The sequence below is a fragment of the Fistularia commersonii genome, chromosome 21 (assembly GCF_037954325.1).
Source record: "Fistularia commersonii isolate RoL2024-O1a breed Wild chromosome 21, RoL_Fcom_v1.0, whole genome shotgun sequence".
NCBI lineage: Eukaryota > Metazoa > Chordata > Actinopteri > Syngnathiformes > Fistulariidae > Fistularia > Fistularia commersonii.
In genome coordinates, this window is record NC_141304.1 from 748874 (window position 1) to 773465 (window position 24592).

The 24592-nt window shown below is 54.0% G+C and overlaps 1 protein-coding gene across 6 annotated transcripts in view; it reads right to left on the reverse strand.

Moving 5' to 3' along the window:
* cadpsb (Ca2+-dependent activator protein for secretion b) overlaps positions 1 to 24210 on the reverse strand; it is a 36410-nt gene extending 12200 nt beyond the window's left edge. For 2 of the 6 annotated variants that reach the window (XM_086168139.1, XM_086168138.1), the window contains exons 1-17: positions 23611 to 24210; positions 18438 to 18551; positions 17503 to 17835; positions 11638 to 11718; positions 11333 to 11566; positions 11036 to 11157; positions 9767 to 9878; positions 9393 to 9532; positions 9119 to 9185; positions 8899 to 9007; positions 8607 to 8819; positions 3795 to 3931; positions 3530 to 3717; positions 3024 to 3125; positions 2878 to 2941; positions 2667 to 2790; positions 1559 to 1591 (exon numbers count right to left, since the gene is read on the reverse strand). In XM_086168139.1, the coding sequence (XP_086024265.1) occupies positions 1559 to 1591; positions 2667 to 2790; positions 2878 to 2941; positions 3024 to 3125; positions 3530 to 3717; positions 3795 to 3931; positions 8607 to 8819; positions 8899 to 9007; positions 9119 to 9185; positions 9393 to 9532; positions 9767 to 9878; positions 11036 to 11157; positions 11333 to 11566; positions 11638 to 11718; positions 17503 to 17835; positions 18438 to 18551; positions 23611 to 23979 (2542 nt within the window). In that variant the 5' untranslated portion in view covers positions 23980 to 24210. Of the gene's footprint in view, positions 1 to 1558; positions 1592 to 2048; positions 2118 to 2666; positions 2791 to 2877; positions 2942 to 3023; positions 3126 to 3529; positions 3718 to 3794; positions 3932 to 8606; positions 8820 to 8898; positions 9008 to 9118; positions 9186 to 9392; positions 9533 to 9766; positions 9879 to 11035; positions 11158 to 11332; positions 11567 to 11637; positions 11719 to 17502; positions 17836 to 18437; positions 18552 to 23610 lie in introns of all 6 variants that reach the window. The other 4 variants (XM_086168143.1, XM_086168142.1, XM_086168141.1 and 1 more) reach the window with 2 other exon arrangements.
* Positions 24211 to 24592: the final 382 nt, after the last annotated feature.

The following is a 24592-nucleotide window of genomic DNA, read 5'->3' on the forward strand; positions in this document are numbered from 1 at the left end:
ATCCGTCTACCAATATATTCTCTATCCCTCCTCTGTCCATGACCCAACCATCTCAGTCTGGCTTCTCGGACCTTCTCTCCAAAACATCTAACATGTGCTGTTCCTCTGATAGACTCATTCCTGATCCTCTCCATCCTGGTCACTCCCAAAGAGAACCTCAACATCTTCATCTCTGCAACCTCTAGTTCTGCCTGCTGTCTTTTGGTCATTGTCAGTGTTTGTAGATCATCTCACCAGTGTCTCCTCCAGCTTTCCTTTCCTTCTGGCTGATGTTCTTCTATCTCTTGGTACCCCTGACACTTTTCTCCACCCATTCCAACCTGCTTGGAACCGTCTCTTCACCTCTTTTCCACACTCTCCTACGCTCTGGACTGTTGACCCCAAGTACCTGAAATCCTCCAGCTTCTTGATCTCCACCCCCTGTAGCCTCACCGTTCCACCCGAGTTCCTCTCATTCACACACATATATTCTGTCTTGCTGCGACTAACTTTCATTCCTCTCCTTTCCAGAGCATACCTCCACCTCTCTAGATTTTCCTCTACCTGTTCCCTGCTCTCACTACAGATCACAATGTCATCCTCAAACATCATGGTCCATGGAGGTTCCTGTCTAACCTCATCTGTCAGCCTGTCCATCACCATTGCAAACAAGAAGGGGCTCAGAGCTGATCCCTGATGGAGTCCCACCTCCACCTTGAACTTCTCTGTTACCCCTACAGCACACCGTACCAGTGTCTCACAGCGAGCATACATGTCCTGCACCAGTCTAACATACTTCTCTGCCACTCCAGACTTCCTCATCCAATACCAGAGCTCCTCTCTTGGCACCCTGTCATATGCTTCAAAACAGGAAGTGGATCCAGCGGTCTGCGGGCGGAGGCCATCGATCGGACGCAACTCCGCTCGCCGGCGGCGTGGGATGATATGCATATAATCTGAACACTGAAAGACGGGACTGGACACACACACACACACACACACACACACACACACACACACACACACACACACACACACGCCTCACATGGGTTATGGGAAAAAGGTTTGGCGGGCTCGGACCTGTCTATCACCTGGACCTGGATCAGCGTTAACGTTGCAGCGGCGTGCGTGCACGTGTGTGTGTGTGTGTGTGTGTGTGTGTGTGTGTGTTAATCGCTTGATGTCTCGCTAGTGACACACACGCGTGCATCCTCTGCTTCATCAATCGATCGGAATGATCAGTATTGATGACGAGGGTTACGTCGACGATCAACGCCGCTCCCTCCGATACCGGAGATTGTATTACTCTTCGATTGATTATCGATCAGCTCCGCCGCTGGAATGAATGAACCATTATTGATCAAATCAGATGGAGATTGGAAGCTCAATTGATCGGGTGCGTCAAGTATTGATCGTGCAAAGCAGTACAATCTCCTCAGTGTGTGTGTGTGTGTGTGTGTGTGTGGAAGTACTTCTGTCGATCAACATGCCAAGACAGTGGCTGAATGTGTGTGTGTGTGTGTGTGTGTGTGTGTGTGTGTGTGTGTGTGGCTAACCCACAAGCTAAATGTAGCTTCACCTGGATCCTTCTGATCTTTCTGACCTTTCTCAACTTCAGCGAGTCGGGGAGGGAAGAGAAGATAAGAGAGATGTTGAGAGTTAGAAGGTTTCTGGGGATGTTCTCAGGTTAAAGCGGTGGAGGGGTCAGAGGTCAGAGGTCAGGGGTCAGGGGTCACCCAAAGAATCTTCTGGAAGTGGGGAGGGGGGGGCTTCTGCTCCAGGAAGGCGGGAAAGACAAACGTGACACCAGACAGGATAAAACAGAGATGCTGCCTGTGGAGGACCTCCTCCAAAGGGGTGGTGGTGGTGGCGGGGGTTCGGTGGGGTACCTTCTCGGAACGGCACGGACGACCGGACGAGGCCACCAACCACGGGAAGCGACGTAAAAATGCATTCGGAGGGGGTTCAGAGGGATGGACGTGGAAACCGGCAGACAGAAGCGAAGAGAGAGACGGGTTTGGAGGTGGAGGGTGGAGGAGGAGGTGGAGATGGGGGATGGAGGTACTCACGGATGGTTAAATCCATCACTTGAGACGCCAAGCAGAAGACAGGGGTTTCATACATTTCCCTCTTTTTGCCTACAGAGAAAGGACGGGGGCATGCAAGAGGCAGGGGTCAGAGGTCGGAGGGTGGAGGGTTTGGGTCCTCGGCGTCCTCGGGCGCAAACAACCATCTTCCTCTGGGGGCAAAGGTCAAAGGTCAGCAGGGAGGCCGTGTCGTCATGTGTCACATGACCCGCGTGGGCGTTCCGTCCCGGCGTTCCTATCGGCCGCGGGCGGGGGCGTCACGTGGCCGGGTCATGTGATCAGTGTGGTGGGCGGAGCCAAAGGGGAAGGGCGGGGGAGGGGCGAGCCGAGTGCGAGGACACGGCAGGAGCTGGGGTTCGAATGCATTTTTACAAACACACACACCTCGACACACACCTCGACACACACCCCGAGCTAGCGGAGCAAGGCGGACCCGGACCCGGAGCCGAGGTTATCGGGCCGGGAGACAGGAAGTGACGACAAACCGTCCTGGGGCTTCCCGGAGGATCCGCAGGTGGCGACGCACCGACACAAACGTGGTCTACATCTTCTTCATCGATTACGCGGTAAAAACATCTCCCGCCCCCTCGTCACGATTACCTTCAATTTTGGCGTACTCTTTAATCCGCTGGTAGTTGAGCTGGGCGGCCTGCTCCAAGCATTTGCGGATGACGCCCTTCACCTCGTCCGGGGGAACCGGGGTCACGATGTCCTTCATCAGGACCTGGAGGTCAGGCAAGGTAGAGGGAGAACCTCAGCGGATCCGTTTCGGCAGCTCCTCCGGGTCGGCGTTCTTTGCAAATCTACAAACCCTTTCCAGCAGAGACAGGGTGGCCTTCAGCGCCCCCTCCGGCCGCCCGAAGGGGAAGCAGTACCTGCAGGGGAAGGGGAGGGTGAAGGGTTAAACTAGGGCACCTTCTGCGAGACGGCAGGTGCAGAAAAGCGTCCAGGAGTCACCTGAAATTTACAATCTGACTTTCCAGAATCACCCGCAGCCTCTCCTTGATGTCCTCGAAGCGCTCCTTCTCGTCCACCTTCACCGTGCTTAACCCGTCCGGCCTGGAGGACACACACGCAAACAGAGGTGCTCATCAGATGGGAGATGTTTACCAGCCTGGACCCCCTTCAAGGTGAACCGGGATCCAGTGGAACCCGTGGAGAGCAAAGGTAATCACAGATGAGGGAAGGGGAGTTCGAGCAGAGGTTGGTAGTGGACGAGGTCACTTGGAGAAGAAGGAAGGTGAGGTACAGGGAAGGTTGGAGGCTAGTGAAGGAGGAAGGTGCAGGTTGGTAAGAGAGGAGGGCGCAGGTTAGCCGCAGATGGACCGAGAGGTTGGTTCTAGGGGAAATGGGCAACGAGCCGGAGAAGGTGAGTGACCGAAGAGGGTAGGTGACTTCCAGATGGCAGGAGGTTGGTTCGAGAGGACTGGTGAGTGACGGAGGATAGAGGAGCTTTGGCTCACCTGTTCCCGTGGACGTGGGAGGCACAAAACGCGAAGCTGTAGTGCAGGAGGGTAGGGTCGATGATGGCGCCGCTCTCTGCTCTCTCCAGAAGGTCGCGCAGGTAACACAGGTGTCTGTGACAACCCCGAACCCCATTTCGGGCGCAGTACTCGTCCAGGACGAACACCTGGCCCGGGCTGAACCACCCCTGTGGACGCAAACAGCGACAACCTCCCGCATCAGGCCCCCGGCGTGGCGCGGCGCTGCTCGCAGAGCGTCACTCACCAAGCAGCAGAAGGTGTCATTGAGCCTGTGGTCCAGCGTGAGGCGCTGCACCATCTCGAACAGCGAGGCGTGGTCAAAGCTACAGGGGTTAGCGGAGATAAACTCATCCATGCCGTGTTTCTGCGCTCTGTCAGCATCTATCCAGCCAACAGCACAGGGAGAAGCACACGGTTCAGAGGACACCACGTCAGTCAGGCCGGCAGAGTCTCCATCGGGACACAGAAACATCGGGTGGGGGCGTTTTTCGGGCTACTTCTACGGGCAAATTATAAACATCGACAGCTCACATTGTCAACTTGCATTGAGTCGGACAGCGTAAAGAGGCCGGACAGAAGGGCGGATGGGCTTCTGCTCTAGAGCTACGCTCACAGGGACGGGCGCTTCCTCGGTATGCTCATGCACGTGGCCTCCAATCTCACCTCCCGCCCCCCCCGAATCTTTCCGCATACCCGTCACTTGCGAAAGTGTTCTCGTGATCAATAGATTCTGCCATTCTCAGAGGTTGAAGGTCTCAGGCCTACAGTCGTGTGCTGGCAAAAAGACACGGAAGAGCTGATCCGGAAAAAGGATGGAGATGGAGATCCGTGGACCAGCCGTGGATCTTCTCACGCTGTTTTGACGCTCGTGATTGGAGCGTTGAGGATCCGACCAGCGGAGGCGGTCGGTGAAGACCGCCTCCGCTGTGCGACGATCCCAACGCGGAAGGGACTAGGGATCTCATCGGGGCCGAATAGGTTTGTTTTGAGATGTTTCAACAGACGTTCTGAGAAGAAAATGTCCGCCGGGACGACGGGGTGGAGACCAGGATGGGAGGAGCTTGATGTCCTTGGAGTGAAGGGACGGCCGTCACCTCCGTGACGGCGCTAAGGATGAAGGGGCGCGAAACACGATATCTACTGGGGAAGTTGCGGGGGAGGGGAGGTCCACATTCTGGGCTGTTAGATTCTGTTTACTCCAATGTGGGGAGAGTGGACTACACATAGAGACGGTGGGTTGATGGAGAGGAGAGGTTGAAGGATGGAGGTGGAGACGGGAAGGGGAGGCAGTGACTGGATTCAGGGGTGAGGAAGAGATGCACAGGAAACGGTGACAGACTCGGAGAGGGTTTCGACTGATTGTTGCGCAACGAGACGAGGGGGTCGGGGAGACTTCTGGACGTCGGCGAGAGCCAAGATACCGTGGGAACTGGAGGGGGAGTTGGGGTGTTGCTTCGATAAAGAGCGGGGTGGGGGCTACTTCCTCCTCAGGTAGACTGAAACTGAGAGTGAGTCCGGAAAATCGACCGGCGCCGCTAGTGAGACAAAGCAGGAGCGAACCCGCCTCGACCGCCGCCTCTGCACACCCCTGAACGGTCGCATGCTGTGGGGCGGAGGCCGACTTCCCGCCGCGCTTTTAAACGTCATGCAACAACGCGGACCCCCGTCCGAATTGGCGGTTTATCTTTGGTGCATTCCTTTGGTTTCTCTCTACGCGCTTGCAAGTTGACAATACTTGGGTATGTTGCAGTGTACTCATGGTCTCTACAGGGACTACTGGCAGGCAGAGCACTACCGACCACGCTAAGAGGGAGCAATACAACCTGGTGCAAGTACATGGGTAGATAGCATGAAGCCGACAGAGGCAGAACTGTATCATTCTCTGGGGAGATGGGGGGGCGGACGGAGGGGGGGCGGGGGGATGGATGAAAACTCCTGCGTTTGTACAAAAGGTATGGACACATGACACAGGTGTTCTCCTGTTCAGGCAAACAAAGGGCAGTCAAAGGAAAGCAAAATGAGATCTCCCCTTTCTAAAGGTGGAGCATCGTTCTAGATTCCTGCTACAGGCCCGGCTACTGTAGGGGAAGAGGTGGTGGTGGGGGGCAGGAGGGGCGGGGTCGGGAGTATTTACAGTAAGAAGGGGCGGCGTAAGCTACTCCTTGTCTTTGGCATTCAGAATACTCCGCGTACATATTTGCCAACTCTGGTCAAGAATGTGAAAACAGATTGAACCCTCTGAGGTGAAGCTCGATCGACAGCTGCCCACTTGGTTGCAGGAGGCGTGTTCGTTACTTTCACGCCGATGGACGAGCTCCAACGCGGTCCGGTATCAGAAGACAATGACACCTCGGACTCGCGGCCCCGCAGGTGTCTTCGTCTTCCGTCTATCTCCCGGGCCGTTCCCTCGATCGATCGATTAGTCGATGGGTCTACGGAAGGTCAGCGGCTGCTCTTGGAGGTCAATTGGAGATGCTCGAGGCTCCGACTATTTGTGTACCCGCACAAAAGGTACCTGGAGTCTCAGGATTTAGGCCCGTTTTAGATCTGACCCAGTCGCCGATTCGAAGGTCGACGACTAATCGATCGATCTCGGATTGGATAGCTTTGGCCGGTTTGGGTACGGCAGCGCTTGCCATCTAGAAGCCTCGGCTTCCTGCTTCACTCAGAGGGATCCCGTCACCGATGTCGGCAAAGAGAGAAGGCAATTATGCAGAAACTATGTCATCGGATCGAACAAGTACTGAGTCGGAAAATCATAAGCTCTAAGAAGAGAAAACGCATGCATCCTAAACTGGCACGAATGGATGCTTAAACTCTGATCCTCAGGTCGAGGCCGTCAAAAAAAACCAAACTGACTAATCTAAGACATGAAGCGAGACGTGGAAAAAGGAAGGAGAAGAGGGGAGAGAAGAAGAAGAAGAAGAAGAAGAAGAAGAAGAAGAGGAGGAGGAAGAAGAGGAGAGACAGAACGTTTGCATTTGTCAGATAATCGGCGGGGATTATCTGAGCTGTGCCGGCTACAGGGAAGCACTTACCCTTGAGTCCAGCTAGAAGACAGCAGGGTAAGAAGGGACAAACCAGAATAACATAAAGACTAGCAACAAGGCTGGAAGGAGAGCAATCACGAGAGACCCTGACCTAGCAGCTGAAGACGAGTACAGGCAAAGCATGAGGAAGAGGACAACGGAAAAAACAACAACCGATACCAAGATGAGAGTCCGTGAGTGGAGGCGAGTGAACGGGTGTGAGGAGACGTGAAGTCCACAACAGATACTGAGGCATATTTGACATACAGATAGACAGTTAGAGAGAGAGACAGAGAGAGACAGAGTGGGGGGTTCGGTCCTCATCACTCCACTGCAGTTTGTTATTCTGGAGGGCATACAAGTACTTGAGGAGTCAAGAGCTGCACGTTTGGTACTGCCACGCTATGTAGACAAAGGGGTTTGCTTTGGACTGGGGACATCAGTGGACACCCCGCGTTGACGGACTGAGCCCTGGCTGGCAGGGTTACGAGCGGAGGGTACCGTGGGAGTGGATGTGAAGGAAACGGTACAGGAGGTGCTTAACACACACACACACTTCCACGCATCGATCACTTCGTACTGCTTCTTTATCTTATCTCCTTGACACGGACCTCACCGGAGCCCTGAAGGGGGGAGTGAGCCTTTAAGAACTTCCTTGTCCAAAACATGTGGGTGGGGGGTGGGGCAGGGGTGGGGAATCCACCAACCAATCAGGACCCTCGCGGGGGATCTCTGCAGCAGAGTCAGGAGGACCATGTATGTTATGGTCCCAGTGCCATTCAAGACCACCGGGGAGGGGCGAAACATGTATGCGTGGTGTGCCACAATGTTTCAGGGGGGGGTCAGGGGTGGGGGGTGAAGGGGAGGGGGAGTCGGTGCCGCGGTGAGGAAGCTTTGAATGGCAACAGCTGGCATCTGAGGAGTCAACTAACCACAAGAACGATCACATACTGGACAAAGAGATCAATGGAGAAACAACATAGAGTCTATGTGATAGGATTCTGAACTGATCCAATCGCTGGCAGTCTGGTTTGTACCACAACTACTGCCACTTTAAAGTAGAGTCAGTACCCCGGGTACTCGTGCTACCGTTGGTGTTTTAACCCCCCGGGCATGTAGGCTACCGATGGGATGCCAATTAGTGTCTTTGTGGAAATAATCCAAGACAAAAAAAAAAAAGGATAAAAATAAAAAAATCTTCTCAGCAGTGGAGAAATGACTCTTTCTTACAACGTGGAGTCAAAAGATGCACACGGGTGAAAAAAAAAAAAAAAAAAAAAAAAAAAAAAGTCATATTTATTCCGAATAGCAGGATCTATTATTATGAATTAAATTGTAACAAACCCTGACGGGTCAGGAAACGTCTACGTCAGTGTTGTAAATAGAGGCAGGGAGTAAGAGTTTCTGGTAGAAACTTAATCATCCCGTCTAAATTTGGAAGGACACAAGACGGCTGGACAGGAAGTTGGTCGGGACGCCACACTGCGGCAGACGCTCTTACCTTGGCCTCGCTACCTGATCTGCGGGCTGCTTAGAGGTGCAGATATACAGTGGTGACACAGTCAGTTACAACGTTTCACATGTGGGGGGACCGTCTTAGCGCGCTCGGGACTGAGACGGACTGGCACCGGCGGGGCCCAGACATGTATGCCCGCGCTACGGCGCCGCGCCGAGGCGGACGGACTAGCTGTTAGCTTTCAACGGTCACGTCCTTGACGGTTCCTGGTGAAAGACGTAAGGGATACGCGCTTTGGACCGCCGCGGGAGTGAGCGGGTTGACCCGGCGGGAGGCCTCTCGGAGGTCCGATAGCGGTCGGGTTGAGGGCGGACGGGAAGGGGAGGGGCTTTGGGAGGGGGGGGGGGGCGTGTGTGTGCGTGCTTGTGTGTTAGTTCTACCAGCATGTTTTGTGGCTGCAGTGTGGAGCTCATGGCGTGAGGCACTTATGAGTTAGAGCTTTTTTTTCGCTGCGTCGTGGATGAAAACTGGCTTCTGTTGAGGTGACCATGTCGTGTTCGGGGCTACTCACAGAACTGGGAGATGGGGGCGTCCATTTGGGCCGAGGCGCCGCCTTTGGAGTTGAGTTTCTGGACCTGAGTGGGCGGGACGGGCTTGTGGGACTGGCCGGTGGCTCGGTACATGGCCTGCACCCAGAGGATGCGGTCCTGCTCGTCGTCGCTGGCAAAGATCACGGTATCTCCCTCCTTGACGGCGTTGAAGAACGCCCTGCCCCCGTCCAGGCCTGGGGACCACACATGTCACAACACTCTCCATGCACATGTGTGTGTTTGAGTGTGTGTGTGTGTGTGTTGGCGTCTCACCTGGCTGGGGGTCGCTGTAGTCCACAGTGTACCCGTCCAGCTGCAGAAGCTCCTGCGGCTCGGACTTCTTCTCCCTGTAGCTGCACATGGCGAAGGTGTACTGACTGACCTGCGGGACACAGCGCGGGGGCGTGACTTGTATGTTTCACCCTCGGAGACGGTTGCATACCCAATTTGTGCTCCACCTGCTGTGTCGCTCACTTCCTGCCTCTTGACTCACCTGAACCAGGACGAAGAAACGCTTCTTCCAGCGCTTCCACACATTCTTCCCGAAAGCCCACAGGTATCTGTCAACACACACAAATGTCCTTTAGCTGCTCTCCAAATTTACCGGCCAGGGACCTTCTAGCTGAGAGGAGGAGGTTCTAGCTGAATGAAGGTACTCATGAAAATGAGAAACGTCTCCATGGGGACGAGGCTCTCATTGTCGGAGGACAGTCGCAGCAGACGTCCACCGGGGGGCGCCGCCTCCTCATCTAGAAGGGGTTCCTCACCCGCAGTGCTTCATGTTCTGAGGTTTGTCCATCCGGATGGCCAGCTTGATCTTCAGGTCCTGGTCAGGACAGGCCTTGGTCACCGTCATCTTGTGGAGCTCCGACTGCTTGGGGCTGTTGGGGGTCGGGTGGAGGACGACCTGCGGGACGCACGGGACGAGAAGGTTTATCAGACCTGGACCAGGACCAGGAGCAGGACCAGGATGTCTCCAATCCCCTCCAACATCTACTAAAAACACTACAACTTCAGTCTCTTTTTGGGACCGACGTCCTCTAGGAGTTTCAGGTACACTTGTGTATGTGTGTGTGTGTGTGTGTGTGTGTGTGTGTGTGTGTGTGTGTGTGTGTGTGTGTGTGTGTGAGGTGGTCCTCACCCGTCCCAGCTCCTTGTCCTCCAGGGCCAGCACGCCGGTGCTCTCCGTGAACAGCTTCACCTTGACGGCCGGCAGTGGGTGCGTGGTGGTGAAGTCACCCTGGGTTCCCCAGCTGGAAGATACAGCCAAGGTCAGTTACTACGGTAACGGACAGTTGGGGGGTTGGGGGGCGTCGCCGTGACGACCGGGTGAAGCTCCCCCCCCCCCCCCCCCCCCCCGAATGTCCGGCTGCGGCGGCGGGGACGGCGGCCATGTTGCTTCAAGGGGAGCAGGCTGAGCATGAAGGTGACCTTGGAGTGAAGGTTATGAAAAACAAGAAGAGGAAGAAGAAGAAAAAGAAGAACAAGGGGAAGAAGAAGAGGAAGGAGAAGAAGAAAAAGAAGAGGAAGAAGAAGGAGAGGAAGAAGACAGAGGAAGAGGAAGAAGAAGAAATAGAAGGGGGAGAAGAAGAAGAAAGAGGAAGAAGAAGAAGGGAAGAAGAAGAAGAAGAAAAAGAAAAAGAAGAAGAGGAGGAGGAGGAGGAGGAGGAGGAGGAGGAGGAGGAGGAGGAGGAAGAAGAAGAAGAAGAAGAAGAAGAAGAAGAAGAAAGAGGAAGAAGAAGGGAAGAAGAAGAAGAAGAGGAGGAGGAGGACGAAGAAGAAGAAGAAGAAGGGAAGAAGAAGAAGGAGAAGAAGAAGAAGAAGAAGAAGAAGAAGAAAGAGGAAGAAGAAGAAGGGAAGAAGAAGAAAAAGAGGAGGAGGAGGACGAAGAAGAAGAAGAAGGGAAGAAGAAGAAGGAGAAGAAGAAGAAGAAGAGGGGGAGGAAGAAGAAGAAGAAGAAGGTAAGAAGAAGGAGAAGAAGAAGAAGAAGAAGAAGAAGAAAGAGGAAGAGGAGGAAAAGGAAGAAGAGGAAGAAGAGGAAGGAGAAGAAGAGGAAGAAGAAGAAGAAGAAGAAGAGGAAGAAGAAGTAGAATAGGAAGAGGAAGAAGAAGTAGAAGAAGTAGAAGAAGAAGAAGAAGAACAGGAAGAGGAAGAAAGCTCCTCCTCCTCCTTCCATCCCACCATCTCGTCTCCATTCAGGGTTCAGAGACGTTCCAACATAAAAATAGTTCACATTTGCATGGAGTCTTTTCAGGCATCGAGGACACGAAGCCTCTTTCTCTTCTTTATCTCCTTCCATCTCTCTATCTTTCTACCTCTCCACCTCTTTCCATCTCTCCTTCTCTCCATCCTTCTCTCCATCCTTCTCTCCATCCTTCTCTCCATCCTTCTGGTGTCCTGGAGTTCTTACGTGGGCTTGGAGGCCTCAGCCTGGTCCGTCTGGAGCTTCTCTCCTCCTTCCACCTCCATGGTGCAGTAGACAATCCTGTTGGGAGCCAGAGACTTCAAGCCCTGGACCTCCATGATCACCACCTGGACACACACACACACACACACACACACACACACACACAGTCAGGTGTGTGTGGCCACGCCCATCCAGAAGAAACACCAGGAAAGAGAACCAAGAACATGAAGAGAACCCATGTAGCCTAGGAGAACATCTCCTGTGTGGTCCTGCAGTGTGGATCTGGACCTCCTGCCGTACCTCCAGGGTGAAGGACAGCACCACGTCGGACTTGGACAGCGTGTTCTCGTCCTCCTGTCCCATGTCGATGATGGAGGTGTTGTGTCCCCTCTTCAGCTTCTGGAGCTTGAACTCCCCGCCCTTGGACACGGGCATGCTCTCCAGGTTGGCCATCAGCTGGTTGACGGAGGACTTGAGCTCCTCGATGTACATGGCCTCCATGTCCTTGGAGATGAACTTGGGGAACTTCCCGCCCTGCCCGGGACAGGAGAGCGGACGTCGGACAAAGACGGACGAGATGTTCGGACGCTCGGCGCGGAACTCACCCTGGCGATCTGGTCGGCCATCTGCAGACGTCCGTCCAGCTCCCTGCGGATCTGCGCCGCCTGCTCGTCCAGGTTGTCCAGCTGAGGAGAGCGGAGATGATCGGGTGAGCCACGTCTGGGAGATACAACCGAGGAACCGCACCGCCGTGGAAACCGCGGTAGGGTGACCTTCGCGGTCAGAGAACATCCCTGCAGCTCCTCATCATCTCCTCTTGGCTCTGGAGGTTTCAGGGAACGTCTGGAGAACCAGGTGGGTTCTTCTGCCCAGCAGGAGGGGAACGCAGGTGGAGCCATCTAGCATTTATTATTAGCTTGGCAACAGGAACCACCTCACCTCCACCTCTTCTTCTTCTGCTCTTCTTGCGACCTGGCAACATGCTAACTAGCAACATGCTAACTAGCAACATGCTAATTTCAATGTGTCTGTCCAGATGGATGTGTTGGTGGCTTCTCCTTGGGTTCCTGATGGGTTCTCCGGCTCCAGAGGGGGGTCGGCCCTGAACCCACCCAGATCTGGAAGACCATCATCGACCATCTCATCTCCAGAGACCAGGGTTCTTCACTCTCCTTTCAGCTGCTGCTCCTTCACCGGGTCGCCACGGACGACCACCGGCCTCGGCCAATCATCTGCCTCCGTCTGGCCCTCGGCCAATCATCTGCCTCCATTTCAGACCCTCCTCTGCATGCTCTTCAACCCACCAGCCTTATTACATCAGCAGGACTCGACTGTATTGATTCTCTGCCTCCATCCATCTCTTTATTGATCCCTCATCTATTGATCCATCTATTTTTTCATCCATCCATCCATCCATCCATCTCTTTATCCATCCATCCATCCATCTATTGATCCATCCATCCATTTTTTCATCCATCCATCCATTTTTTCATCCATCCATCCATCCATCCATCTATTTTTTCATCCATCCATCCATCCATCCATTTTTTTCATCCATCCATCCATCTATTTTTTCATCCATCCATCCATTTTTTCATCCATCCATCCATCTATTGATCCATCCATCTATTTTTTCGTCCATCCATCCATCCATTGATCCATCCATCCATCCATCTATTTTTTCATCCATCCATCCATCCATTTTTTTCATCCATCCATCCATCTATTTTTTCATCCATCCATCCATCCATCCATCTATTGATCCATCCATCCATCCATCCATCCATCCATCTATTTTTTCATCCATCCATCCATCTATTGATCCATCCATCCATTTTTTTCATCCATCCATCCATCTATTGATCATCCATCCATCCATCTATTGATCCATCCATCTATTTTTTCGTCCATCCATCCATCCATTGATCCATCCATCCATCCATCTATTTTTTCATCCATCCATCCATCCATTTTTTTCATCCATCCATCCATCTATTTTTTCATCCATCCATCCATCCATCCATCCATCCATCCATCCATCCATCCATCTATTGATCCATCCATCCATCTATTTTTTCATCCATCCATCCATCTATTGATCCATCCATCCATTTTTTTCATCCATCCATCCATCTATTGATCATCCATCCATCCATCCATCCATCCATCCATCCATCCATCCATTTTTTCATCCATCCATCCATCTATTGATCCATCTATCCATCCATCCATCTATTTTTTCATCCATCCATCCATCCATCCATCCATGTGTGATCAGACAGATACTGTCTGCTTGTCCTTCCTCTGTCCTCAGATGTTCTCAGATGTTCTCAGATGTTCTCAGATGTTCTCAGATGTTCTCAGGTCTGGTTCCCTCCTCAGTCTGAGTTTCTTCTCAGTGCTGCTGCCGCTCTGCAACCTGGAGCTCCTGCTTAGTAGAGCATGTAATCAGACGCCGCCACCGGCTGCAGCAAAATGTCCGCAGCGGCGCCCGGCCGCCTCCTCGGCGTGCCGTCCGACCTCCTGGTCCGAGCATCAGAAGAGTCTCTGAGGACGTGGCCACCCGGACCCACCGCCAGGGAAAGGTCAGCGCTGTCAACCTGCGAGGCCTGGGAGGACGTGGCGTTCTCACGGAAAGCAGGGGCCGGCCAAAAGGTAAGTTCTCCCCGTGTCGCCGGGGGCGACGACAGCGACGGGCTAAATAAAGGCGGCGCTGCGTCGGCGGCGGCCCGGCTTGACGGCAGGTGAAAGGCGGCGGGGCGGAATCAGCCGGGTTTGCAGTCGCGCAGCTGATGCCGGTTGCCGAACAAAGGCCGAGGAGGCGTGGGAGGAGCAGCTGGTGCCTCCACGGCACCGGAAGAAAAGGCGACCCGCCGCGACAAACCGACGGGCGCAAAGGGGAGCAGGAGGACGGCCTTGAGTTCACCGCCGGGTGTAAACTTGCCCTCCCGGTTGCGTCTCCTAGCTCGCGGTGGACTCGGGGCGGCTGGGAATCGGGAAAGATCCCTTTCGGTATCGTCCCGGGGGATGGCGTTGCCATGCCAACAAAGGCAAACAGGCGGCGTGATCCCGCTGGGTCTCTGCTGTCAGAAAACAACGCGGGGAAACAAGGCTTGCGGTCGCCTGAGTCGCCAGGTTTGCATCTGGCAGATTCTGGGAGCTTGTAGCCGTTAGCCAGCATGGCAATCGGGTGGTTACCTGCTAGCTACAGTGGCTAACAATAGGTAGACTAGAGCAAACTAGCCATGAGGCTAAATTGAAAGTAAAATGACGACTGCCCTGAGAGCGACTTCGCTTTCCTTTCCGGATCTTCTCAGTTCTAAAATTGGCATCGGCTAATTTTTCCGCCCCCGAGCGTTAAACAAGCCCAGCCTGCCAGTCGCTCATGAACGCACGGCGAGGGCCCTAATCGGCGGCTGATTAAGTCGGCCACTTGCGATCGGGGAAAAAGAAATCCCTTAATAAGAGCTCAGTTCATGAGGATAAATATTGATGAAGGAACCATCAGCAGACAAGACAGCGGGCAGAGTATTTCCAAGAAGCAGAGTGAAGCCAGTCGCAAGCTGCGCCGGTACTCCATCCTGTCTGGGCTACTCGAACCGCAAGATGCGACGACTCGCAGGGACGAGTTACAAGAAGACACCTCGGCGCCTTCTCCTGCTTCTGCCGGAGTCGCAGGGATGCGACGGGCGCGATCCGGTATGTTGAGGTTCGTCTCATCACAGGTCTGAAGTTTTCTTCGAAAGGAGCCGTTTGCACCCAGAGCTCCTCGCGTCCTCCTCAGAATCCGCGAGGGAAACTTCACCCGCGATGCTGACGAGCCGTCATGTCACAGCGAGGTCCCGCCCAAAGGAAACAGCCGGGAGGCGGCCGGTGTGCGACGGCACTGACATCTGCTTGCCACGGGAGCGGTGCAGCTGACATCCCGGAGATACGGGGGCGAGCTTTGGCCTCACAACCGGTGGCAAAACGGTACCGCCGTTGTGTAACATCTGAGCGGGGAAATGGAGGTCTGTAGATGCAGGGTGACAGAAGCAGAACTGAGGGGACTGATGGAGAAGATCCAAACTCCCTTGACAGAGTTCTCATCTCTGAGAACATCTGCTCGCCCGCCTCCAGGTGAAGGCAAGCCTCTCTTCCGGCCTTCACCCTCGGCGCTGTTGTTGACACTGATTCCAGTAAACGCAGCGAGACAGTCCTCTGACCTTCTCGCGGTGAAAGATGCGTTCGCAGCGGTGGTTCGGCTGCAGGGGGGCGGCAGCTCGGGCTGGAAGTGGAGCGCGCTGCGACCGAGGCTCGGACGAACCGCGGTATGTTTGTCATTTCCCGGCAGCTCTAGCTTATTTCCAGCACTAGAGGTACTTCTGTTCGGCGCTCGCAGAAACGCGGATCCCCGGAGGGAGCGGCTAAAAGCGCCGGCCTCTGAATCCGCGCCGATCCAGGAAAGCCTTTCGACAAACCCCAGCGGGCCCAGAACCGGCCGGCCGGATTACCTCGACTCCTCTTTGGCACGGGGGGCCACTTCCAATAGAACAGAGCAGAATATTCCTTGAACGGTCCCACGGATGTATTCATTCCTTGTTTGCACTGCTTATCCTGCACTCAGGGCGGGAACGTACCTCTTGTCATTGGACTAACGTTGAGGTGGATCACGAGGCCACGTGTGGAAGTTGACGTTGGACAATTTAGGCACTCCAATTAACTTGCTCACTAACAAGACCCTAAAAGATCGAACCCCGCAGCCCCCAGCATCTCGCCTCAGTTCAATGGTATGGCCACATCATCCGCTTGCCCGCCGACCATCCTACAAGCACCATCTTGACCTTTAATCCCCAACTGCCGGATGGAGAAGACCCAGAGGTGCCCCCTGCACCCGCTAGCTTGATGTTGTGGCCCTGGACCTCAAGGCCTCCAATGTGAGCCCGGAACAGGCACTTGCCAACGATAGACCCAGATGGAGAAACCTGGTAGCCACGGTTAGCTCTACGCATCCCGTTGTACAAGAGGACTAACTAACTAACTAATTAACTTGCCGCGTGGTTTTTGGACTGCGGGGAGGAACCAGAGAACCGAGTGCAGAAATGTGTCCGAATTGAACCCTGGACTTTCTTGCTTATTTAATCATTCCAACGGCAAGAAGTAAGAAGCGCATGTTTTAGGATTCTCCATCTCACTGCACGTGACAAGCCCTAGCTTAAAAATGTAGCATCCCTGCATGCACTTCATGAACACACACACACACACACACACATGCATGGGTCTGCAGCGCACGTGACCCGCTGGTGCATTGTGCCGCCGTTCCTCCGTGGCCCCGTTCGGCTCAGAGGGGGAGTTTCTTCCCTGGAAATTGCTTTGTGCTCCGCATGTAGATTCCTGACCCGCCGCTAACAGCGCCGCTGCCAGCACATGAATATCTAGGTTAAGCATCTTCAAAGGCTCGGCAAGGAAAACGGCTCGGTGGATTCGGAGGCCGTCTATGTGTAATAAGCCGGCAGTACACGCATCTGACTAATGAGTACCGCAGTACAGAGTCCATATTGATCTTTCCCAAGCAAGATGTTTAAACAATTCCCGACAATCTATCAGTAACGCCGCGCTCTCTGCGCCCACGACCATCCACGTAAGGAGAAGACGCCACTCGCGGAGCAGTCGGGGGTCCGTCTCCTCACGCCAGACATAAATTAGAGGTGGAGTTAATGCCCGCGAGCAGTGAAGGATGAGCCGATGTAAAGGTGTCAGCAGGTTTCTCCGAGTCGGGCCATTAGAGGGCTTTCAATCAAGCTCCTGCAGGAGGGAGGCATTGGCGCCGCTTCGGCCCTTCCGCCGAGGGGGTTCAGTCCGACGCCGGACCCGTCGGCTCTCCTGATGCTGCCTTAGCACATCGATCCGATGAGGAAGGGGAAGGAGCTTCGTCTGCGGGAAGTGCAGCCAATACTTTCTCAATGCCAGAAAGAAAAACTACCTTTAATACAAAGTGGTACTTCAATCCGAGGCAGCGCACATTAAAAACGTCTTCCCTTCGTTCCCGTCGAGCAAAAGGGCGGCGTCGACTGTCCGACCGTTCGCCCCCCCCGCCCGTTCACACCTAGACCGATTGCTCCTCTGGGATAAATAAACTTTGGATTCTGATTTTGAGGCCTGAGTGAACCTGTTTTTGGACCATGTTGGGGAAAGGAGAACCTGGAGGGAACAAACAGAGGCAGCGGAGCGTGGAGCTCCTACCAGAGAGAACCCGAGCAGGCCCCAGACAACCTGGAACCTTGTTGCCGAGAGCAACAACCACTGCTCTGCCCATCTAGAACAAGATATTGATGGATGTTTCTGAGCAACTGCTCAAATATTCAATTAAAAACCTGATGTGATTAATGTCCACAGTGACGTGGGTGGGGGTGGGAGGTCCACAGACCGGAAGAACCTTTGGCCAAACCGTCCCGTTCTGAAACAGGTCCCTGAGGTGCCTCTGGACTCACCTGACAGGCCTGGTAAAGCAGCTGGTGCTCGAACTTTTTGATGCCCAGGATGTTCTGGAACATCTCGTAGAGCTGGTCCTTGCTGAGGATGAGCTCGGAGGCGGCGCTGGCCGTCATGCGCTGCTGCGCCTTCCGCGGATCCTCGTCGCCGCGGTAGATGGTGTCAAATTTGGCCATCCAGGAGCTCAACACCGTCTCCTTGCTGAGGCCGTCGATCTCCGGGAGGCTGCGCACCCTCTTCTCGATGTGCCGCTTGAACACTTCCCTGAAATCAGCCGCCGAGAAGCCGCCGCTCTGGACCATCTTGGCCACGCGGTCGCTCTTCAGGAACACCTGTAGGGTGGAGTTCGGAAGAACAGCAGCCGGGAGAAGGTGACTGGGAGTTCTTGACCGACGGTTGACGGCTCCTCGGGCCGTGTCTTGGAGGCGGCCGTCGGCGGACTCGGGCATTTCCAAGTTCAAAACACGAAGCTAGCATCAAGACCACCAGCGGTACATCTGACAAGATCTCCAGGACCGACAGCAGGGTGAGCAGCAGACTTTTGTCAGCCTCCATGTAACCCTTCAAGTACCTTCAGCATGGAGGCATTAGCATACCGCCGAGGTTGGCAAAAGGTGCTGATGTACAACAAGCGTCTCTGACACACCCTCGCTGTCTGTCACCACTCCCGTGCACTGTGCACGAGGGCAATTACTCTTTTCATCTGCGGCGCGACGCATAAGGCGGGAGGGAAGGCAGTGCCAGCTCCAGGCTGTGACTCATAATCTGAGCAGGAAGGGGGAAAAAAAAAGACCCGTCCGCCATTTTAACAATCAGCCCGATCAGCTCGCGCTGGAGGACCGTTTGGTAGGACCGGAGAACGAGGTCAACGACCGCTTCTTGTCCGCCACGCCGCCGAGGAACGTGGAGGGACCTCGGCCCTGATGGTACCTACCTCGTAGTAGCTTTGCACAGCGTTGATGAAGGCTTCGTCCGCCACAATCTGAGTGTCTCCATTGAGAAAGGCCTGGAAGCGGTCCTTGGTCTGCTGGAGCTGCTGCTTGGTGATCTGTGGGTGGGGAAGGGGAGAAGAGGAGGGTATTAAAGTCCGCGCTCCGAACAAATAGATATTTTCTCTTCGGCCATGTTCTGCTAGCGGAGGACGTCTAAGGACCTGAAGGTGCTCGGCGTTCACCAGAAAACGAGGTGACGTCACCGCTCTACTTACAGTAAACCCCCTCTGAAACCGCGGTTCCACAGGGAGACGAGATGTTTACCAAAAACGTTTCAGCTTGGCTGAGCAGGTTACGTTTCCAGATTCGACTCTTTCGTTGTCATTACACAGAGTGCAACGAAATTGAGAGAGCAGCTCTCAGGGTTCAGTGGAATCAAAACAGACAAAAACAACCTTAAAAAGTAGGACACAGCTTCTCTGGGTTAGAGATAGGTGGTACCAGGGACAACCGATGGAGGTCTATCCCTGGTCTGCCTCAGATCTACCCCTGTCCCTGGACTGTCCCAGGTCTGGACCGGGTCTGCCCTTGTCTTTGGACTGCACCAGGTCTATCCCTGGTCTTACCCTGTCCCTCAACTGTCCCAGGTCTTTCCTCGGTATGCCCCTGGACTGTCCCAAGTCAATCCAAGTCCCTTGATTGTCCCGGATCTATCCCTGGTCTTACCCTGTCCCTCAACTGTCCCAGGTCTTTCCTCGGTATGCCCTTGGACTGTCCCAAGTCTATCCAAGTCCCTTGACTGCCTCAGGTCTATCCCTGGTCTTACCCTGCCATTTGAATATACGAGGTCTGCCCCTGTCCCAGTTCTGTCCCGGTCTCCCTTCTGTACCTGGAATGTCTCAGGTCTACCCCAGACAGAAGGGTCTACCCTTGTCCCCAAGCTATCCCAGGTCTGTCCCTGGACCGACCGACGTTTGTCCCAGGTGTGATCCAGGTCTGACCATTTTCCTGGATTGTCCCTGCTGGTCCTTGGTCTGTCCCTGATCTGTCCTTGGCCCACACCAGGTCCATCCCTGTTCCTGGTCTAAGCCGAGCCGGTCATGCAGGAGCTGTTCCTTATCTGCCTCTGGTTCCTCTGACAGCGGCTGTCAATCATCACCCCCTCCTGCTGGGTGCGGATTAAAAATGCACAAGAGTAACTGCTGTGTGCACGTGTGCACGTGTGCGTGTGCACGCATGCATGTGTGTGTCTTCACTACCAGGAGCTTGAAGAAGAAGTGAAGAAGCTATGTTTTTCAAGGTCTGGTTCCAGATGTTTGAGGGAGTAGTTCCAGTACTGGTTCTAGGGTTAGTTCTGGATTATTTTCTGCAGGTTTGGTTCTGGTCCTGGGTCCGGTACTGGTCCCAGTACTGATTCTAGGTCTGGTCCCAGCTTTGGTTCCACTTCTGGCTCCAGGTCTGGTTCCAGGTCTGGATCCAGCACCGGTTCAAGGTTTAATTCTAGGTTTTCCCGCAGGTCTGGTTCCAGTTTCAGTTCCTCCTGTGGTTCCAGGTTTGGCCCAAGTTTTGTATGCAGGTCAAGTTCCAGGTCTGGTATCAGGTCTGGTTCCAACTGTGGTTCCTGGTCAGATTCCAACCTTCTCCTTCAGCACCGCGGTACTTTTGAGCAAAGCTCCCCAAAAAGGCCGTCGCCTTGCAGCAGCGTGACCGCCGTCAACACGCAAAGGTGAAACTCCAAAGCATCACAGTCACCGGGTTCCTAACGCGAGACCTTCTAGCGGGTGGAGAGCCGGTGTCCGGCAGCTTCATTAGCCTGATGAAGCTCCTCAGCGCTGACTCACTGCCGGCTCCCCGCAGATGTTGCGTAACTTTGGTAGACGGATGCGAGACGAAGGCGCTGCGAAATCAGACGCGCTCTGGATTCTGGGCGCAGGGCAGTAAATCTACCGTCAGCGGAGAAAGAGAGCCAGCCAAGGGCTTCGCAGGGCAAACACTGCATTCAAGTGCAAGGTGACACACACACACACACACACACACACATCCGGAGGGTGTAAACACACCAGCGCCAGGTGTGTGACGGGTTGATGACAGCGTGGCTCCGCCCACGGCGTTGGTCCGCCGTCCTCTAAGGGTGGAGGAGGCCGCGGACCTCCAGCAACTCCGACTAATCATGACTAATCTGTTTCTCCTGTCTAGAAGCTGAATCGATGAAGGTCGAGATGGCCATCTTGACCTTCCTCTTCCTGCGCATTTTATGGGATGGGTGGAGCCAATCACAGCTGAGAGGGGCGGGGTTTCACCCGGACGGGTCCACGCCATTGGACTCTTCAGTGAACCCTTCTGCTACTTTGTGTGGCAAGAAGGAGACCCATGGAGAACCTGGTCTCCCAGGAACCAGGAACCCTCTTGCAGCAGATCACATCTTCTGGGTGGATGGAGAACGTCTTCACCGTCATGGTTCTGTCGCCATAGCAACAGCCCGATCCCAGGCTGGACGACTGCTCCGCACTGATGATTGACAGGTGACACCTCCAATCAGAAGCTCCACCATTTGATGGACTCTTTTGTGTTTGGATCTATAACGAGACTACATGTTTGGATCTATAACTAGTCTGTGTTTGGATCTATAACTAGTCTGCGTGTTTGGATCTGTAACTAGTCTACATGTTTGGATCTATAACTAGTCTGCGTATTCGGATCTGTAACTAGTCTGTGTATTCGGATCTGTAACTAGACTACATGTTTGGATCTATAACTACACTATTTGTTTGGACTATAACTAGTCTGCGTGTTTGGATCTGTAACTAGTCTACATGTTTGGATCTATAACTAGTCTGCCTATTCGGATCTGTAACTAGACTACATGTTTGGATCTATAACTACACTATTTGTTTGGACTATAACTAGTCTGCGTGTTTGGATCTGTAACTAGTCTACATGTTTGGATCTATAACTAGTCTGCCTATTCGGATCTGTAACTAGACTACATGTTTGGATCTATAACTACACTATTTGTTTGGACTATAACTAGTCTGCGTGTTTGGATCTATAACTAGTCTATGAGTTTGGATCTATAACTAGACTACATGTTTGGATCTATAACTAGTCTATGAGTTTGGATCTATAACTAGACTACATGTTTGGATCTATAACTAGTCTGCATGTTTGGATCTATAACCAGTCAATATTTTGGATCTATATCTAGTCTGCATGTTTGGATCTATATCTAGTCTGCATGTTTGGATCTATAACTAGACTACATGTTTGGATCTATATCTAGTCTGCATGTTTGGATCTATATCTAGTCTGCATGTTTGGATCCATACCTAATCTACATGTTTGGATCTATAACTAGTCTACATGCTTGGATCTATAACTAGCCAGTGTTTGGCTCTATAACTAGTCTATGTTTGGATCTATAACTAGCCTACATGTTTGGATCTATAATTAGTCAGTGTTTGGATCTATAACTAGTATGTGTTTGGATCTATAACTAGTCTACATGTTTGGATCTATAACTAGTCAGTGTTTGGATCTATAACTAGTTGGATCTATAACTAGTCTGTGTTTGGATCTATCACTCGTCTACATGTTTGGATCTATAACTAGTCAGTGTTTGGATCTATAACTAGTCCGTGTTTGGATCTATAACTAGTCTGTGTTTGGATCTATAACTAGTCCAGCCTCCAGCCGGAGAAGTTGCGCCTCCTGGCAGGTCACCACACCTCTTTATCTGCCTTTATGCCTTTTACAACCAAGCTGCTCCGGAGCGGGTGCATGGAACCCAATACACACTATTGTGTGTGTGCGTTTGTTCGTACGTGCGTGTGCGTGCGTGTGCGTGTGCGTGCGCATGTGTGTGTGTGTGTGTGTGTGTGTGTGTGCAGAACCCTTGGAAGGGTAAACACCATCTCTATGTATTGATGCTGCAGTTACAACACACGCCAGGGAGTGTCTGCTCTCCGTAACCCAGGACGACTGTGCGCACAAACACACACACACACACACACACACACACACACACACACACACACACACACACACACACACGGGTTGAATGTGCACGCTCACACACATTTCTCCAGTCCGGGGTATTATTTCCATCTCCATGTCAAAGGCATCTTCTGCATTGCCCTTTCACAAGGTTACAGACCACCACATGCACGGGTGCAGAATATCATGAAGAACTTTCTGGCCTCCTGAATACTCCTCCTGCTCCCAGTACTTACAATGTGTAGTACTCTGAAGTTTCCTAAAGTATCCTATTACTTCACTTGTGTTTCTGCTCCACATAGTCTGGAGCAGGAGGTGGACCAGCAGGTTCCTCCTTCACTGGAGCTTCCTGAGCACCATCCCCATCTCCACAGCTGATCTCCACCTGTCTGGTAGAACATCTAGGGGGGCTTGGAGCCCCCGCTGAGGTTCTGCTCTGATGACCCCACGGGGGCAGAAGGTTCCCCCGTCTTCTGATATCATCTAGAGAAGGTCATCTAGGACGGGGCGAGGACATCTCATTGGACCGGGATGTCGGTCCGCTTTCACGTTCTACCAATTTCACCAAAAAAGCGAGTTAGCCTAGCGGTTAGCTTAGCAATTAGCCTCTGATTGTTTACCCCCCCCAACCCAGCAGCCCCTCTGGTGGGCAGAAGGTGAGGACCTTCCAGGCGGAGCTGGATGGAGGTGGACTGGACCAGCTCACCTCCTGCAGTGATGGATGATCCTTGGAACATGGTGGGGATGCACACACACACACACACACACACACACACACACACACACCCATCCCCCTACAATAACTCACACGCTGTCGCGCAAAAAAACGCTATTAAACTTAATAGCACGTGGACGCGCACGCATGCACGGTCGGATCCGACCCCCCCCCACCCGAAGGAGTCACCTTGGGAAGCCAGTGGTGGTGTGTGTGTGTGTGTGTGTGTGTGTCGGGGGGTGGGGGGGTGGGCGATGGCGCAAACGACTCGGGACGCGCGTCCACGCGACAAGGACGACGACGAATCCATTTCCGGTCGCCCCCCCACCCATCCGGTTTGCGTCAAATCAAAAACAACCCCCCCCCCACCCCTTCCTTCCTCTTCCAGCCTATGTAGGTCATCGATGACAACATCTGAGATGGGGCTTGTGCGTGTGCGTGTGCGTGTGCGGGGGTTTGGTCCTCACCTTCTGCTGCCGCCGGGCCATGTCGGTGGGCTGCTTGGCGTTAAACGGGTACGCGACGCACCGCATGACGAACACGTAGAGCTGCAGCTTCCGCTTGCGCTCCTCTTCCTCCCGCTGCAGCTTCTCCGCGTCCTCCCGCTCCTCGCTGGCCGCCGACGGACTCGGGCTGGTCGGCCTCCCGCCGCCTCCGACGCCGCCGCCGCCGCCGCCTCCGCCGGAGCCGACGCCGCTTCCGGGCGCCAAGCCGCCGGAGCCGTCGCCGGTGCGGCTCGGGGAGACGCGGGATCCGGCCTGCGGGGCCAGAGCCTCCCGGCTCTCCTCCTCCACCAGCCCGTCGGACTCCTCCTCGCTGGACGAAGGGTCCAACATCTTCTCGCCTCCGAGGCTAAGCGGGTGTGCGGACGGAGGGGGGGGGCGGGATGGAGGGATGGAGGGATGGAGGGATGGAGGGATGGAGGGGGGAGTCAGCAGTCCGAGCCGCGGAGGAGGAGGACGGCTTCTGCTCCGCACGGCGGCTTCTCCGCGCACGCGTAGCTGCTCGCGTGTTTTGCGCGTTTCATTGGACGGTCAGTGCTGCGGATGTGAGGAGGGGTGGGGGGGGGGGGGGAAGAAGAAGAAGGGGGGGGGGCGTCTCTTCCTCCCTCCTTCCTTCCCTTCCTTCCCTTCCTTCACTCTTTCCTTCCCTTCCGTCCCCTCCCACGGGCGGGAGCTGTCCGTGGTACCGGTGCCGCCTCCACGCCGGAAACCGTCGCGCGGCGGCGACGTCCTAAAATGGCCGCCGAGGCGAGGAGACGCCGAGGCTTCACCGCCGAACGACATCGCCGCTGTTACACCGTTATTACACCGTTACTACACCGTTATTACACCGTTACTACACCGTAATTACACCGTTATTACACCGCTATTCCAAACCCCTTCGGTACCACATGATCCCAAAGTACTTCCTCGGTGTAGTACAGACACCAGTAAAGTACTCCGAGTA